Source organism: Lichenostomus cassidix, chromosome 5 (assembly GCF_008360975.1).
Source record: "Lichenostomus cassidix isolate B80296 chromosome 5, HeHo_3.0, whole genome shotgun sequence".
Lineage (NCBI taxonomy): Eukaryota > Metazoa > Chordata > Aves > Passeriformes > Meliphagidae > Lichenostomus > Lichenostomus cassidix.
In genome coordinates this window covers 57,440,232-57,456,631 of record NC_139486.1, presented here as the reverse complement: position 1 = coordinate 57,456,631, position 16,400 = coordinate 57,440,232, and the positions used below count along the sequence as shown (strand labels likewise).

The window sequence follows — 16,400 nt, the reverse complement described above, 5'->3', positions numbered from 1 at the left end:
GTGTATTATCATGATAAGCTGCTGCAGAAGAAAGAACCCCACTAATGTGCTAATTTTAACTGTTCTGGTACATTAAACCATTACAGTATATTGTTAACGTGAAAGATGTGTGCTGGGCTCCCAAACCAATGTATGTACAAGTTAACTAAACACTGTTTTGACAAATCATTTTTCACAGGCAGCTTGTCACTTAATGATTTTTGCCTTCTTTCTAAATCAACGTTATTTGGAGTTGTCTTTGAAAAAATGTCACCAAACAGATTCATTTTTGGCTAGAAAATATTTTATGATAGTACTTTGATTCTGTAGAGACATAAGGGTCTATTACAGAACAGAAATCAGATTCTGAATACAGGATTTACTAAAGCTTTCTAAAAATGTAGAAATGACTAAACACAATTACCTTGAAGACATGTAACACAACTTTCTGTCAGAATACAAGAATTAGAATTTACTAAATGGAAAGTAAGATAATCTTTATTTTACAGGATAAAATCCACTGACACCAAATCTGATACTGTGAGCTTGAAGAAATTCTCTGAGCAGAGCAGAAGGAAGTTGTAAAATGGCAAATTCTAGTTGGTCTCTACAATACAATATACAGTGTTGGTCTACCACACACAAACCTTTCTGCCTACATAGCATTTCTCTACAAACAGGTAGGGAAGCAACTCTCAGGCAAAGAGGAAAATTTTCAAAGGATGGGTCTACCTTTTTGTGTAGTACAGAACAGGAGAAAAACAAACAAAATCTAAACTCCTTTGCTTTTACTTTCTAATACAGGTAAGAGACACCACTGCAGCATACTATGGAATATATGAAAGCCTCAAGAACTGGTTTAAAGCCCATTCAAACGTGACCCTCAAGCACTGCTGCACCCAGCTTTTGTGGAAGACTAGCACCTGTGGAGTTTTGTTCCACAAGCTCCTGAATCCTGACTTTTTCCAGCTCCCATTTCCCCAAACCAGCAACTCTAATCCTGCAGGGAGGTCTAGCTATACTACCTCTCAGGCTGAAATAAATGGTGAATCCTATGGGGTTTTGGTGGGAGGATCCATGTTAAGCTTCCCTACAAAATTTGCAGTGGTTCTCAAAGAAAAAAAACAAACAAAACCTGACAGGCACTGCTGCCTTGGTTGTTGTTCCTTCTGTGTGTGCCAAGTCCCAGTGTAGGGACCCAGGAACAGAAATCATCATGAAAAAAATGGAATCAGTAAATCTGCACTCCAGGGTCTGAACAGCACTCTACAGACTGGAAGCATCTCACTTAGAGATGGAGATTCAAACAGATAATTTCCTTTTTTTTTTTTTTTTAAATCAGTAGATAGTCATAAACACCATATCACATTACAACTCATTGCTCTCTATGAAGTATTGTTTCTTTACCTCAGAGTGCAGCAAAGATCCTATTACAAAATTAAAAAAAAAAACCCAAACAAACAAAAACCAGCAAACAAACAACACAGCAGCTGTAGCCTACAGGTTTTAATTGCCAAGCAAACTTTGGTAGCAACTTCATTCAGCAATTGTCTTTTGTCTGCAAGCAGTGTTCTTAATAACACGTTGTGAAAGACCAGTGCCTCATAACAACACTACTGCAGGAAATCAAATTACCTTCTCTTAATTTGAGCCTGCTCACCATCACTTTATGAAGCTGACATCTTCCATAAAAGCCGTCTTTGGTTGATATTTGGAGCAATAAAAGAATTTCCCCCAACTTGAAGCAGCCTGGCTAAGCCACACATCCTTATTACCCAAGCTCTGGTGCAATATTATGACCTTCCCTGCCACATCCACTGATTTACACATTTTTTCCTTGCCAGGTGACAAACTTCACTGTTTTCTCCTAGTCAATGAGAGTAAAGCTTTTAGAAGCACTGGGGTATCACAACACTTCCCAAATAGATGCTATTTATCTTAATGTTTTGCAAGCACTGCAGAGACAGTGCAAGCAGTGACTCAGCTCCAAGACCACCTACATAGGAATGGAGGGAAAAGGGGTTAACCAATATATACAGAAATGTATCCAGCAAAAGCAACTGGCTGCCTGGGCTTTGGGCAATTTGTCACAGATGAGTACTCCCTCCCACTGTCTTGTGATCTTCTTTATTATTAGTAGTAGTAGCAGTATTTACTGTTATTGTATTATTTTGTAGGGAAGGGTTTTATCCTAATTCACTCATGTTTTCAGCCTATTTATTGTTCTCCAAGTTTGTCCTTCAGGGAGGAAGAAGAAATGTTTCCAAACACACTGAAAGACAATGGCTCATCTCCACCTCATGTACACCACTACAAGTTCAGTATACAATACACTAGGAAAAACATGCTGTTGCTAAGCAGATGAACCCTCTTTTATCTGAAATACAGTGAAAGACACTGGTCTTGACTCTCAGTGCTCCACCATGCAAACAAGTGCTGTAATGTGACATATTAATTAGAACGTGTAGTGTTACCTCTCTGCTGTTTTAACCAGTTCTTAGTTGCATTTTAAAATAAACATCACGGTTTGAAATGTGTCAGCATGGGTTAGCAGAAGGTATTTTCAACACTGCTCCACTCATCACTCATTTTACAACATTCAAACAAACCAGAGGAGAACTCTTAACATTTGAGAATTCATTTAGAAATACCTGACTTTCATCTATTTTATCCGTGGAGTCATGACATGCTGTAAAATTTGCCATTTTTCACACAGCCACCCTCTGGAGAAGTTCACTGCTGTGATTTTATTGAGCTCCCCATCAGCTTAGGACAATGTGTAAAAAGCTAATATAGCTGGACAATCCACAAAATATTGCTTTGAAAATAGTAATTTTTCCTCTAAGGTTTTAAATCATGATACTACCTTATCCCTAGGACTTCTTATAGCCAGAATTCATAAAAGATGGGAATGTATTTTCAAAGTTACAAGTAAATTTATACATTTTTGTTACAAATCGTTATTTTAAGTTTTATTTTAATAATAGTCTCTAAAACTTAGAAAATGCCCTTTGACGTTATGGCCATGATGAATGAAATTTACAGCATTTAAGAAAAAAAAACCAACACAAAAGGAGAAGATCTTTTATAGAAAACTCATATGATTAACTAAAGATGACATAACCTAAATTCCAAAGAAAGTACATAGCACTATGAGCAGCTGATCTGTATCTCTACAGAAGTTCAAATGGGATCCCTTCTGAACGGTTTCAAACTCACCTGATAAAATATCACAGAGAAATTATGTGTAAGGCAAATGACTGCAAAGGTGGAAAAGCTGTAAGGCAGAGGTAAGGCAGGATGACCATCTCCACTATGGATTTATTGCTGCAGTGGCACCCAGAGTCCTACAGCCAGTCCAGAGACAAACTAACTCCTCGTGGAGCCTCATCCTTTTCCTCCCATAAAAACAACTGACAACCTCCTCTGCACCCATTAAAAATCCCTCTCTGTCCATGCTCTCTGTCCATGCTTTCGAGGCCTTTTTCTGCAAACGTGGTGCATATAGAGAACTTGATGTCATCTGTGTTATTCTAAAAATTAAACGATGAAGATGCCGAAAAATGGAAAACAAGCAAACCAAAGCAACACAGACATACCACAGGATGTCAAAGTTCACTCTGCTGAAACCTGGAATTGGAAAACCACCTCTCCCCCGTTTAGTGGCCAATTCTGCTCCCAGCAAGCCCACTTTCCCTGCAGGTCCCCCAGGCACTTGCTCTGATCAATGGGGCAGCGCAGTCAGCCACGCTCGGGATGCTCTGAGAACCACTGAGGACAGTGAGGTTGGGAACACCATGCACAAGGAGGGAAAAAAACAGGCTCTGCTGCTCTTTGCTTACCAACACAGGACTCCCCGGCAAGAGAATAGCTTCCATTGTCATGGAAACCGCTTCTGCACTCACAGTGGTACCACCCTGGGAGGTTAACACAGCGTGAATGGTTGTGACACTCAATGATCCCCTCTGCACACTCATCAATATCTGCCTCAGAGAAAAACACAAGCCAGCCAGGAAATTAATTTCCTTTGACACCAATACTGTAGGTTTGTTTTTTTTAAAAAAATGTTATTGGTTTGGAGGTTTTTTTTTAAAGATTTCCTTTAATAGATGGATCAAGGTTTATTACAGTTCCCAACAACAGACATTTAAAGCATGACTCACATAACAACAATAAAAAATAACAGTAATACATCATGTAATCTGTCACAGACAAGACATTCTTTCACACCACCATTTGTTGGAAATGCAAAGCAAACATGCAGATATTTTTGTTCCTTGTTTGTTTGTGTTGGGGGTTTTTGTTTGCTTTTTAAACTCAGAAATCACATTTTTCTGTGCACTTCAAGCATTGCAGAACAGGCTGCCCACTGAAAAGGCAGTTTCAGCAATATTCCTGCTCTACAAACTCCATGTGACAGAACACCTTGGAAAGAAAAGAACATTTTCTTCAGGATTTGTGTTTCCAGCACTCAGCTCTCTGGAACCGAGGGTGCTCAGAACACTCTGCAAACACTGGTTAATCTCTTTTGTTTATATGATCAGAATAAATACCCAATACAAGTGTAACAGCGTGTGACAAACACAAAAAGCAGTCCACGTTTCAGCTGCAACAAAACGTTTAGCTGGAAAAGAGTGAGGCAAATGACAGCAAGTCTGTAGCAATGGAAAGATCCAGCATGATGAATACCCTGCTGAGGTTCAATAAATGTGCTGTTTTTAGAAAGGAGTTTCTCAAATTTCTGCAACATGTTTAATAGAGAGCTTGTAATTGCAAGTAACCTTGGCTAATCATGGCTGGCACCTGGCTGCTGCTCCCCTTTGAGCATTTTTCAGCACATTTTGTAGGGTTGTAATTAAAATTAGCAAATTAATTATATGTTAACCTTGCGGTAATTTAAGAAGCCACTATATTTTCATTTCTCCATTCAGCTCTAGCTTTTTTGATTTTTTTTTTTTCCATTTTGGACAGTTTTCAGCTGGGTAACTTATCAATTAAAATGAGACTCAAATTTTTCCCAAATAATTCCCATTTTCACCCACTGAGCTTTCTTTTCTTGGCACACTAAAAATATGCATAAGCTCATGCCTATCAAACCAAAAGAATTGGTGAAAATAGGTTTGGAAACTACATTTAGCTCTGCAAGCATCAAAGGACAGATGTCTCATGATCCTGATGCAAGACTGAATTAAGGTTATTAACTAACCACAGAGTGCAGCTTTTATCTCAATTTACAAAATTCATACACCAATATGGTTTCATGGACTGCACTGGAGTCATGTTGATGTACCTGGAAATCAATTTGAATGAAGTATCCTTGAGTACAATGCCATTTTCTTGCCTCTTACAAGCAATACCATAGAGAAGTTCGACTTTGCCTCATTTCAGTAACAATATTTATTCCTGTTGAAATATGGCTGAGAAACCTAAAAAATGCCATTTTCCAAGACTCGTGTTCACCCTCACTCAAGCATGAACCAAGTTATCTACATAAAAGCATCATAAACACTCTTTATTTCTAGCTTTATTCAGCTCCCATCTAACAATAAAGTCAATTTTTACATGCTTTAAGATCTGTCACTGCTGCCACCTTTCCTGTACTTTTTATTTGGTGGAAGCTAATTTTAGTGTTAAAACACTGCACGAATCTAGCTGTCCATCAACGGTGAGTGCTGCTTGCAAACTCAGACACTTTCAATTCATTACAGCAAATAGAATTTATAACCATGATCTTTTCACATGTCATGGCTGATGGAACAAGTTTAATCCTATTTGGAAAGTGAGTGACTTTGCTACTGCAGGTCAATTGCAAATGAATCCTTCTTCTTACTTTCCTTTCTTCCCCACTGTTGGATTGGAGAATGTTCCCGTTTAAAGACTGCATCCTTGTGTCAGTCCTGCACTAGACCTCTAGCTGCTCCATTTTACATTTTTAATTTACAAAATCAATAGAGTGCTCCTAAAGTTCATTTCTGAACTTCAGCCCTCTCCAAAGTATATGATTTAGGCTCATGGCAAAAGTCACTAAGTGACCAGCAGGTTGCTTTCCAGAAAGCCTGTCTGCCAGGGTAACAATAATTAAGCAGCACTTCACTCAATGGAAGAAGAGCAGCTAGGCTATGTCTCCACATTATGCCAAAAAGTAAAATAATACACAGAACTATCTAGATGGCTTTGTTGTGGCAGCACCATACCTCTTACAGCTTTTGTTCCCTGATGCACAGGGAGACACTAACCAACATTTTCAATGAGCAGAGCTAGGCAAAAAAACCTCACTTTCAGTTTTACAGATTCTTCCTTTAGTCTCTTGATCTCCTCAAACCAGGGGAGATCAAGAGAGTGAAGGAAGAATCTGTAAAACTGAAACCATTGCCCTACCCATGCTGGGGACAGTGGGCAAAGGACAAGGAGAAGCTGGGTGGGTTGTTTTGGGGAAAATCTGCCGTGAACAGACACCACTGGTGCAGAAGCAATTAGTAAAAAACTCCTCAAGATTACTTCCTAGGGTTGGAAATGAGGTCTGTAAGCTTCTCCTATGATCCTGTGCATTATTTGTATAAACACAGGTCTGCAGAACAGGAAAATACTGTGGATGTTTTGGAAATTCAGATTTAGGATGCTCAGAATGCCAAGAGGGAAAAGCAAATAACAGCTTTATAAAATGGTTTGTCATATATCCTGACATTATTTAGTTTATTTAATGGAGCATTTCCAGCAGGACATCCTATGTCTTTTGAAAACACTTTTTCTGAGGATTTCTTCTGCACAGAAAAATGTCGATATACATAACAGCCAGTTCAGGGAATTAGAATCAATTCACTTCTCTTCATCTTTGCTTTTCCATCTTTAGATTCTAGCACTATATTTGCATACTTGCCTCAGGATAAAAGTCTTTCTATCCAAGCCTGATTTGGGGTTTTGCTACAGAGTTTGAGCTAGATACACACACAGTTTTTGTGTCTTTGGTGTGTGCAGATGCTCACCAGAATGTGCTATAGGTACTTTCTGCATGAACTTATGTTAAGCTGAAATGGAAGTATGTAATTCTGACCTGTGAGGGAAAACAGTGCAGAAATGATAATCTTTCTTCAAAGAACACTAAAACCTGCTCAGAAATCTGTCACTCAACACAGGCCAGAAGAAACAACTGGTGGGCATCTTTAGGCTGTGTTGCCATGCTGTAGGTGTTACCTGCCCTTCCTTGGTGCTCCTGGCAGCAGGATGAGTTTTGTTTGGGTTTTCTGCATGTCTGCATTAATATCTAGATAGTCTCAAACCCAGCGCTTGTGAGAAAATGCCAATTTAATGTTTCCTTGGGAACTGAAAATTTTCATAATCTTAATTTTCCTCTGCAGTCTCTGGCTAAATATCTGCTCTACCTTTGCATTAAGTGTAGTATTTTTCCTTTCTCACTCTAATTCAACTTAAGACATGACTGCTCTTACCACCATGAAACTATTTTTGTAGGTTTTTTTTTTCATTCAAGCCTTGTGATGACATGGAGATCTCATACAGACAATCCTGTTGCCTGCTTTTACCCCACTCAGTCATTTTACTGCCATTAGTAGGGAATTGTTAATGGATCTGGCAACACTCCACCACAGTGGCTTTGCAAATGCTCCAAAATGGTGTATTTTTGCATTGAAGAATAAAGGCACCAGTTGGTTTTGTAATAAGCTCTTGCAGGATGTTAATCCTGTCCTTTAAGGACAGGTCTGTAATTTTTACTTTTAGCATCCCAGCTTCTTGCATTATTCATAAAGGTATTTATGCAGACAAGATAAATAGGATAATTTATCTCCAAATAAAACACAATGGCTTCAGAACCCTGTGAAAAAGTAAAATTAAAATAATTCAATCTTTTCTAATACCCCATCACATTTAAGTCACTGTGTGATAATACTAGGAGGAAAACTGTTCAGTGTCATGTAGCAGCTAGCAATCCACATTTTCAATAAGACAGAAGAGTTTTATTATAAAAGTGTCTGTTCATCAAACCATTATTGTATTCTTCCTTATGCAAAAAATTATACCTTTCTTATCTTTAGTTCTCTGTTGACTAGGAGACCTATAAGCAGGAAAAGCATGTACTAACAAGAAAGGATCACACAGGTCTCAGGCTTCCTAAATTAAAATTGCACCTTGACAGCTGACTCCATTGCTTCCAGAGCATTACAGCTTTGTTTACCACATTACAGTCTTTTTCTTCAACATAAAAACACCAGGAAAATGTAGCCAGCCAACTGAGGCATCAGTTATATTTAAAACACAGCCTCTTCTCATCTCCTACTCCAGCCTAAGCCTCACTTGCAGAAGACAGAGATAGCAAGAAAGGGATGGCACTGACAGCACTGTGCAAACAGTGTCCCTGCTGCAAAGCATTCACTCGACTATTTGAAACCAACCCTGAAAGCAAAGACAACTCCTTTGGATGAGAGCAGATGAAAAAACATCCCTCTCTCTAAAAAACTCCAACAAACCCTCCCATCTGCCTACCTCTACAGTTTTACATAAATCTATATAAAGGCTGAATTTATCCTTTGTTATTAACCCTCGTATTTGTTTTATTAGTAAATCTCTGCATTAGCTTTGGCAGTTCCCTACTAGCAGGGTCTGCCTTTATCTTTAACCATATGCACAGCAGAAATACATCATCAGCAACCACCCTTAAAGCCTGCTGGGTTTTCCCAGTGCAAAGCAGCAGAGGCTCCAACCCTCTGACCTTGTCCCAGGTTTGCAAGGCAGAGTGCCTGGAATGCCAAGGGTGCAGCTGGTGCTGCAATTGAGCTGTTAAACAAATGGGAACTTGGAGAGAGCACAGAGAACTCTGTAATTAAGTTACATCTGAATAATGACTCGTGGCTGCTGCTCAACCTCATGGGGCCACTTCATTCTTAAGACAACAGAGATACTAAAAACCAGAAAGGACAGGAAAGACATCTGTCTGAGAACTATCTATTGGCAGTTTTAATCATCAATTTTTGGTTTCACAGCTTTAAGTATCTCAGGTGATAAAGATTTCCCCCATCTTTGCCTGAAGCCAGCAGCAGCTTTGGGATAACTGCTTGGGAAATTTTTCCTTGACATTTAGCCTCCTTTTTAATTATGTTCATTTAAACTCATTAGGAGATTTTGGGCAAACAATCAACACCAAATAACATGCTCCCCTCTCCTCAGCAGTCATGGCTGTTTTCACAGACTGATTTTAATTGCATTATGTTTACATTGGCCTTTGCAGTTCCTTCTTGGGCAGGAATAGTTTTGCCTGTATAAATGGTACAGGCTTTGGTGCATTTTTCTATTTTGAGGACACAGCAGTAAACTGTAAAATTTCAAATTTGTTAAGATAGTGAATAAAGCTCACATTCATGAATAATCAAACCCACACAAACAGTTTAATAGTACTAAATGGCTTTCAGGGATGAAATGTGTGCTCACCACCCATTATAATTAAAGAACAGCTGTAATATGCTTTATTGTGTAATTCTGGACTGGTATAAAGATTTTTAATCATTTGAAACTCGTGCAAATTTAGAGCGATGAGTTTAACAAGAATAAATGGAATTAAACTGATATCAGAGTAATAACACAGACTAGTTGTACCAGCACTTTTTAAGATTAATTCTTTTAATATATAACATCTAATTTATTGAAATTCATTTTAGTACTTTATATATTTATACACACTCCAAGATGATGTCTTTATGATTTCAGTGCATGTCTCTCTCATACCCTCATATTCATCGATTTCCATGCTAAATATGCACTTGGAATATTCGACTGAAAGGTCCTGGATGATTCCAATAAATCTCACTTGGCAACACTGGAGCTGAAAGAACTTTTTCTTCTCATATTTAAAGATTACTGGGTGATGTGAGACACAAGCATTGGAGCCAGACCACTCAGTAGAAAGCCTGGCAGGGTGAAGAACTGTTTCATATTTAGTATAGCACTGGAGTTTCCACTGCAAACAGGATTTTAATTATCACTCCACAAGCCAGAAACAAACAGATTAATTTCACAACTGGTAGGTTAAGTTTCAAACTGAGGCAGAGACTTTCTGTCAAATTTGAGGCCTCTGGTCAAACAGGTCTCAAACTAAATCATTCTGAAAACAGCAGGGCTACTGCATTTCTGCAGAGAAACTCAACTGCAGACCACCAGGAAATCACAGACCACCAGGATTTAGTTTATATCATAGATATTATTACATGTATTTTTGGTAGAGAGATATAATGTGCAATTAACAGGTGAGATAAATAAGGCAGAGAGAGATACAGAGAACTTTCCAAAGTTGTCCAATGGCAAACTGTGAGAAACGTCTCAATTTTGTAATTCCAGTCCACTATCCTGCCATTTAGGTCACCATTCTCTATTCCCTATAAAAATATTCTCAACCAACCAGGTAGAGGCAAGGTCAACCTTCACTCCCCTCATAATTCATCAACATGAACTTTATTTTTCAAGAATGTTCAGCATCTTCATCTACAATTGCTAATTCAATTAAACTGGAGTTGTATCTGCATGTACTATATATAAGCAACTATTCAGAATAATAGATATGCATACTAGAATAAAATGAAAATACAAGATCAATAGGAGAGGTCTGTTGTGTCAATGGACTTTAATCAATAGAGCCCTCAGCACACAGAGGTTTTCTTCCACACAGCCAGGATTATACAGATTTTTTAAAAGAAAAGTTCAAACCCATTCCTAAAGCAAAGTACTTTTATGTACAAAGCTGCTCTAAGCCTATTGAAAGCATAACTGCTGTAAATTCAGATTCATTGAATTTACAATGACTGGTAAAGCCATACTAAAACCATCCTACAGATTGCAGAATTACACTTCAGAAAATCTGCATGGGAAAATACATTAAGAATCTCATGAAAAGACTAATATATCAATGAGAATAAAATGTACTTTCAGCAAGTGGTTTTGGCACCCTGCAATTAAAAGAATTGTACATTCTTTGCCAAGATCACGAAATTAAGAAGAATCACCTGAAGGGGAGAAGGCTCAGAGGGGATCCTACAGATGCACATAAATACCCCCAGGGAAGGTGCAGAGAGGATGGAGCCAGGCTCTTCTCAGCAGTGCCCAGGACAGCAGCAGAGCCATGGGCACAAACTGAAACACAGGAGGGTTCATCTCAACACCAGGAAACACTTGGGCACTGTGAGGCTGCCCAGGGAAGCTGGGGAGTCTCCATCCTTGGAGGTATTCAACAGCCATCTGGACATGCTGCTGGCCAACAGGCTCCAGATGGCCTGAAGTGAGCAGCAGGGCTGGGCAAGGTGACTCCAGAGGTCCCTTCCAACCTCAGCCACCCTGTCATTGCCTGGTCCTGCCTCAGAAGGAACACTCACTGGAATGGAAACTGATGAACTAGGCAGGCTGCAGGCTGCAAACTGTTTCATCAGAGCTACAAAAGACTAATGAAACCCTTTATGAAAGAGGACAGTGACAAACAGCATTCTCTACCCAACTCAGCAAGTGTCTGCACTGCACAGGAGGAATCACTCAGGTGGCAGTGGCTCTGTGTGTAAAAGCTGCACAGATGAGCCTCAGCATCATTACCCAGTGCTTCAGACTTCAGGCACAATCTTTAGGCACAATGCATCAGCAATGTATCACTCCATCCAGCACATGGAATGCTGGAGTTCAGCATCAAGGAGGGACAGAAATAGCCCATTACTCCATCCAGCACATGAAATGCTGGAGTTCAGCAACAAGGAGGAACAGAAATAGCCCATTATGTTACCCAGAACATCCTGTGACAGAGAATAGATGTTCCCTTCCACTCATTCTTCGGTGATTTGCCTCAACCAATTTTGGAATGACTCACATGACGAGTCCTCCCCCACCTCATTGGGAAGATTCCTCTGCAGCCCAACAGTTCACAGTGTTAGGAGGTTTTTTGACTAGTTTGAGCCCTTCCATAATTGAGTACATCAAAATAGCACTTGTCAAAACAATTTCACTGCTAACAGGAGGCAGCAGCTGATGAGAAAATAATAAAGAATGTATTTTCTTCACTGTGGCTGGGGTGGCTGAGTGTCACTCATTCTCCCTAAAATCCCCATGTATGCCACTGTGCCAAAGGGCACAAGAAGCAAATCCAAATTACAGGTTTAGATTATAATAGTGTGCACACCCTATAGCACCCCTGAGAATTTAATAATAATGAGAAATATTCTGAATTAGTTTTTTTAAAATCTTGAACTGATTAACAGCTTCAGAAAAGCATTTTCATTCATGCAGTAATAAATTCTCCCAAGGAAGCAAATCCCCAAACAAGAAGGATAAAATGAGCTCTTGAAAACGCAAGCAGAATAATGTAAAGCTCTCTGCATCCTTAATTAGGGATAAAAATGGTTCAGGAAGGGCTGATCAATAAAGTGCAAATGATAAAAAGGCATATTTTGAAGAATGTGTCAACACAGTTTCACAAAAAGATGAAATCTGTGGCGGGTCTTCCACTGTGTTCACTGAATTGCAACTGCTCTCATCAAGGGAAGATCCCCAGCATCCCTGGAATATATCTATTTCTGACAATAGGAAAGGTGCACAAAAAGACCCCATATAACAGATACCTGTGTTATCAAAGAAGACTGGAAGGGCTGCTTAAGGGAAATCAAGACTCTTGCACCACTTTGCCTATCTCCTTGTGCTCATCATGCAAGTAGAAGTCATTCTCTATTTTGGTCTGCTTGAACTTTGTCCAGCCCCAGCACTCCCATCTGTTCCCCACCCTCCCCTCCCTCCAGAGCATCTCCAGAGCATCCCATCTGTTCCCTCCCTCCCTCCTTAAATTTACCCACATTCCTCACTCCATCACACCATTTCACAGTCAGAAAAAGCACCTTGCTGTCATGATTTCCCATGCACAAACCAGCAAGTTGGAGAAACCTGGAAAAAGTGTGCTTTGCCAGTTAAACCTGGCCAGTGCCACATTTCCTTTCGCTACGCGATCAGAGTCAACATGCTGCCAAAAAATTGATAAACATTTGCTAAACCAACACAATGTATCCACTGACACCTTCAGAGTGAAGGTGAGGATTCTTCCCAGCTGCTCATCTGTCCCATGCAGGCTCAGGAGTCAATGGGCTGATATACAGAATTTAAAATACCAAATTGCTTAATGTCTTCTGTCTCCTTCAATGCCTCAAATCGGAATTCATTCCGATGTTAAACATTTAAGATATGTAAACATTTATTTGTCCTTTCAATCAAGCTAGAAAGATTTCCCCCCAAAAAGATTCAGAAGTCCAAAAGTCTTAACACCCTTCTGAAAGTGAACTCCCTATTTCACATGCACTTCTAAATCTCATCAAAGAGAGTAAAGTACACCAGTGCGAGTAAAAGCACAATATTGCATCCATTGCTCCTTCCAGGTGAAAAGCACAGTCATTACTGTTACCCTTCTTTTTAAATAGTGCAGTGAATATTGCCAAACAAATAAGAAGTGCCTTTTTCTTTAGCATAAAATGTGCTCTTTGAAAGCACACACTTTCTCTTTCAATTTTCATTACAGATTGAATTTTTAACTTCACTAAACCATTAGTTGTGACTTTGATCAGACCCCAGTTTTCCCAGCCTGGGTGCTGCTTCAGACATCAATAATTCTAATTAAACCAACTCTGAGATATGACTACATCATTTCTCTAAGCAATTAAAAATGTGCAACTGAAGTAAGTAGGAAATCTTAAAGGAAAGCCAGTGGACTCATCAAATGGTAGTAATAATAATAATAATATATAATAACAAAACCAGATTGCACTTCTGTATTGCCCTTCATCCTGTGATCTCAAAATACTTCTTAATTATTCTGTAATAGTACAATACTTCGTTAAGAAAAGAAAAATATAAAAAGACTGTTTATTTGATTATCTGAAAGGGGTTTAATTATTCATGATGATGATTTAGTCACTGCTTGCTGCATGAATAAGACCTCCACTCACTAAACCACACATTTATCTAAATTCATTTCATTAAATTAACTAAGTTTTATTATACCTAAGTTGAACTCAATTGTTTTCACTAGCATTCCCAAAGGAAAGAGTTCCTCACAGTAGTTGATTTTACAATTTGAAGACCATAATATAATTTACTCTCTTCAAATGCACTAACCTATACAAGTGTCCTGAAAGAAATGTTATCTGCAAAAGCTGGCACATCGATTTTACTGGACTGGGAGGATCACCTTGAATTTTGAAGGATCTCAAAAAGCTACATGGTCTAAATATTACTGCCTGGGGGTTTGGGGGCATGGAATGACTCAGTGAATCAGGCTAGATGGGTAAATTCAGGATCAGAAGCAACAGCTACTTGGGGTTTAACACTGGTGCTACCACTGTCCCTGCGTTGGATCTTAAAAAATTTCTCTGCATTTCTGTTTATCTGCAAGCAAGTATTTTTTGATACTACAAAAACCTTTAGTTGGTCTTCATATGACACTTCAGACAGTAAGTAGATGAAAGAAAGAATATACAGAATGGTATCATTTTACAAAGAGATTTTATATATGGATACATGTCTATGCACAGTCTGTGTTTCAGGGCTTCATTATCAGTGAAATGAGGTTGATCTGTAGCACAAGGGATGCCAAAGCACCCAGGAAAAAAAGATTAAAAAAGTGAGCATCTCTGAAAAAAGAAAGCTGCCCTATGCATATTTATGCATTGAAGAGCAAGACTAACTTCCAGGGGAAGAAATAAAAAAAAAATCAGTGTAAACAGAGCACTTCTCCTATCCCTTTAGACTTCTTTCCTCAATTGTGCTGGATGTGCATCCTTCTTTAAAGGGTTTGGTCTCCATCCTGCCCATCAGCTCCAGATCAGAGCTTGGGTGAGCTGAGCTGCTCCAGCCAGTGGGACAACTGTGCCTCATGTCACAAACAAGGACAAAAATGCCAGTGTCACAAACAAGGACAACAGCAGTGCTGGCTTAGCCATGAACATCAGAGTGAGCAAGAAAAGGGTTGTAGGGGAAGCTGCTCCACAGGAGGAAATATGACCTCAGCTAACAAGAGTAACAGAAATGGAAATTACTCTTAGGGCCACATGAAATCACCTAATATATCACAGTCTGTAAGATTTAAATCGCTGGAGAGTCAGTAAAAAAGATGCTTCCTGCCTGGCAGTGACTGAGGCAATGGTGGCTCTAAAACAGATGAGCACTAAATGCCAGTAAAGCACGTGGCATGCCACTGGGACCACCAAGGCAGAATATAAAGTATCTGGCTTTCCAAAACAAGGTTTTCACAGATTGTGAAACACAGCAGAGAAAAGGCAAAATGAGAGATGTGCGGTTTTTTTTGGTTCTTAATGTGTGCCAACTTAGAAATCCTGCAAACTATCATCTACATTTATGAAATACAGTAAAAGAAGATGCCTTTCATCCTTACCCTTCAGTTAGGTAATATATTGCCCCAAAATTCACCAGTCTTTTAGATGTTAATCTTATTTTCTTTAATATCTAGTCAAAATATCTATTTTATTTTTAAGATGAGGTCATTTATTATCTTCCTATGGATGCTGTCTTAGTAGAACTACCTTATTTTCCAGTAACTGAAAATTTGGTCTCTGACCTCACAAATTTTCAGTTATAGGAATAATTTTAGTTCAAACCACATCATCAATGGAGAGGTGAGTGCTTTCAGGCTGCAATTCACCTAACAACTACTTCAGATGCTTCCTCAGGAGAAGATGCATCCTGCCAGTGATCACTCATCACCTCATTTGAATTCTTTTTTTTTTTTAACAGAGAATGTGACAGAGAGGTTTTGGTCTAAGCATGCATAGAACATTCCTCCATCTCCAAGATGGGACTAGAATCTTCTGAACTGCTTTAAGAGCTTTCATATTTTATAATCTTTCTCATCAAAGTTTAAACTTTTACCTTCATTTATATTGCTTTTAGTCAAAAGGGTCTCTTTTAGCCCTATTAGAATTATACCGAAAACATGAAATGAGAATTGGGTTTCCTAGGAAGAACTGAATATTTATGTCTTTATTTTTCAGGCTCGCTGTGATGCTTAATTCAAAAATATTAAAAAAAAATAAAATTGCCTCCTCCATTAAAGGCCATCAAAATAATAGAGAGTGTACAAAGAAATCCCTTTTCCAATCACTGCCAGCCCTGGAGCTATCCACAGCAGCTATTTCGTGACACCTAGTTATGCAGGCAAGGACAAACAGAAGGTGTCCTTGACCACAAACATTAGACTTACTTTAAGGAGTATAATTTTTCAGAGAGAAGTTTTTCAAGAAGCTAACCCTGGCTGTGTCAACAGCAGAGAACATATTGAGATGAAAACCAGTTCAGCTTCCAATTTCAAATTGCTGTGCATTCACCTTTGCATAATAACTGTAAAGACAATGTTTTCCCTACTGCAATTCCCATCCTGATGTGGAGAT

General features: G+C 38.9%; 1 protein-coding gene across 6 annotated transcripts in view; it reads right to left on the bottom strand.

Annotated features, from left to right (window-relative positions):
* The window catches only part of NELL1 (neural EGFL like 1), a 273,189-nt gene that overhangs the window by 13,983 nt on the left and 242,806 nt on the right, over positions 1-16,400 (bottom strand). For 4 of the 6 annotated variants that reach the window (XM_085063246.1, XM_085063242.1, XM_085063244.1 and 1 more), the window contains one exon: positions 3,822-3,962. The exons of 1 other annotated variant lie outside the window; for it this stretch is intronic. In XM_085063246.1, coding sequence (XP_084919372.1) covers positions 3,822-3,962 — 141 coding nt within the window. The remainder of the gene's footprint in view (positions 1-3,821; positions 3,963-16,400) is intronic. One more of the 6 variants, XM_085063245.1, reaches the window with a different exon arrangement.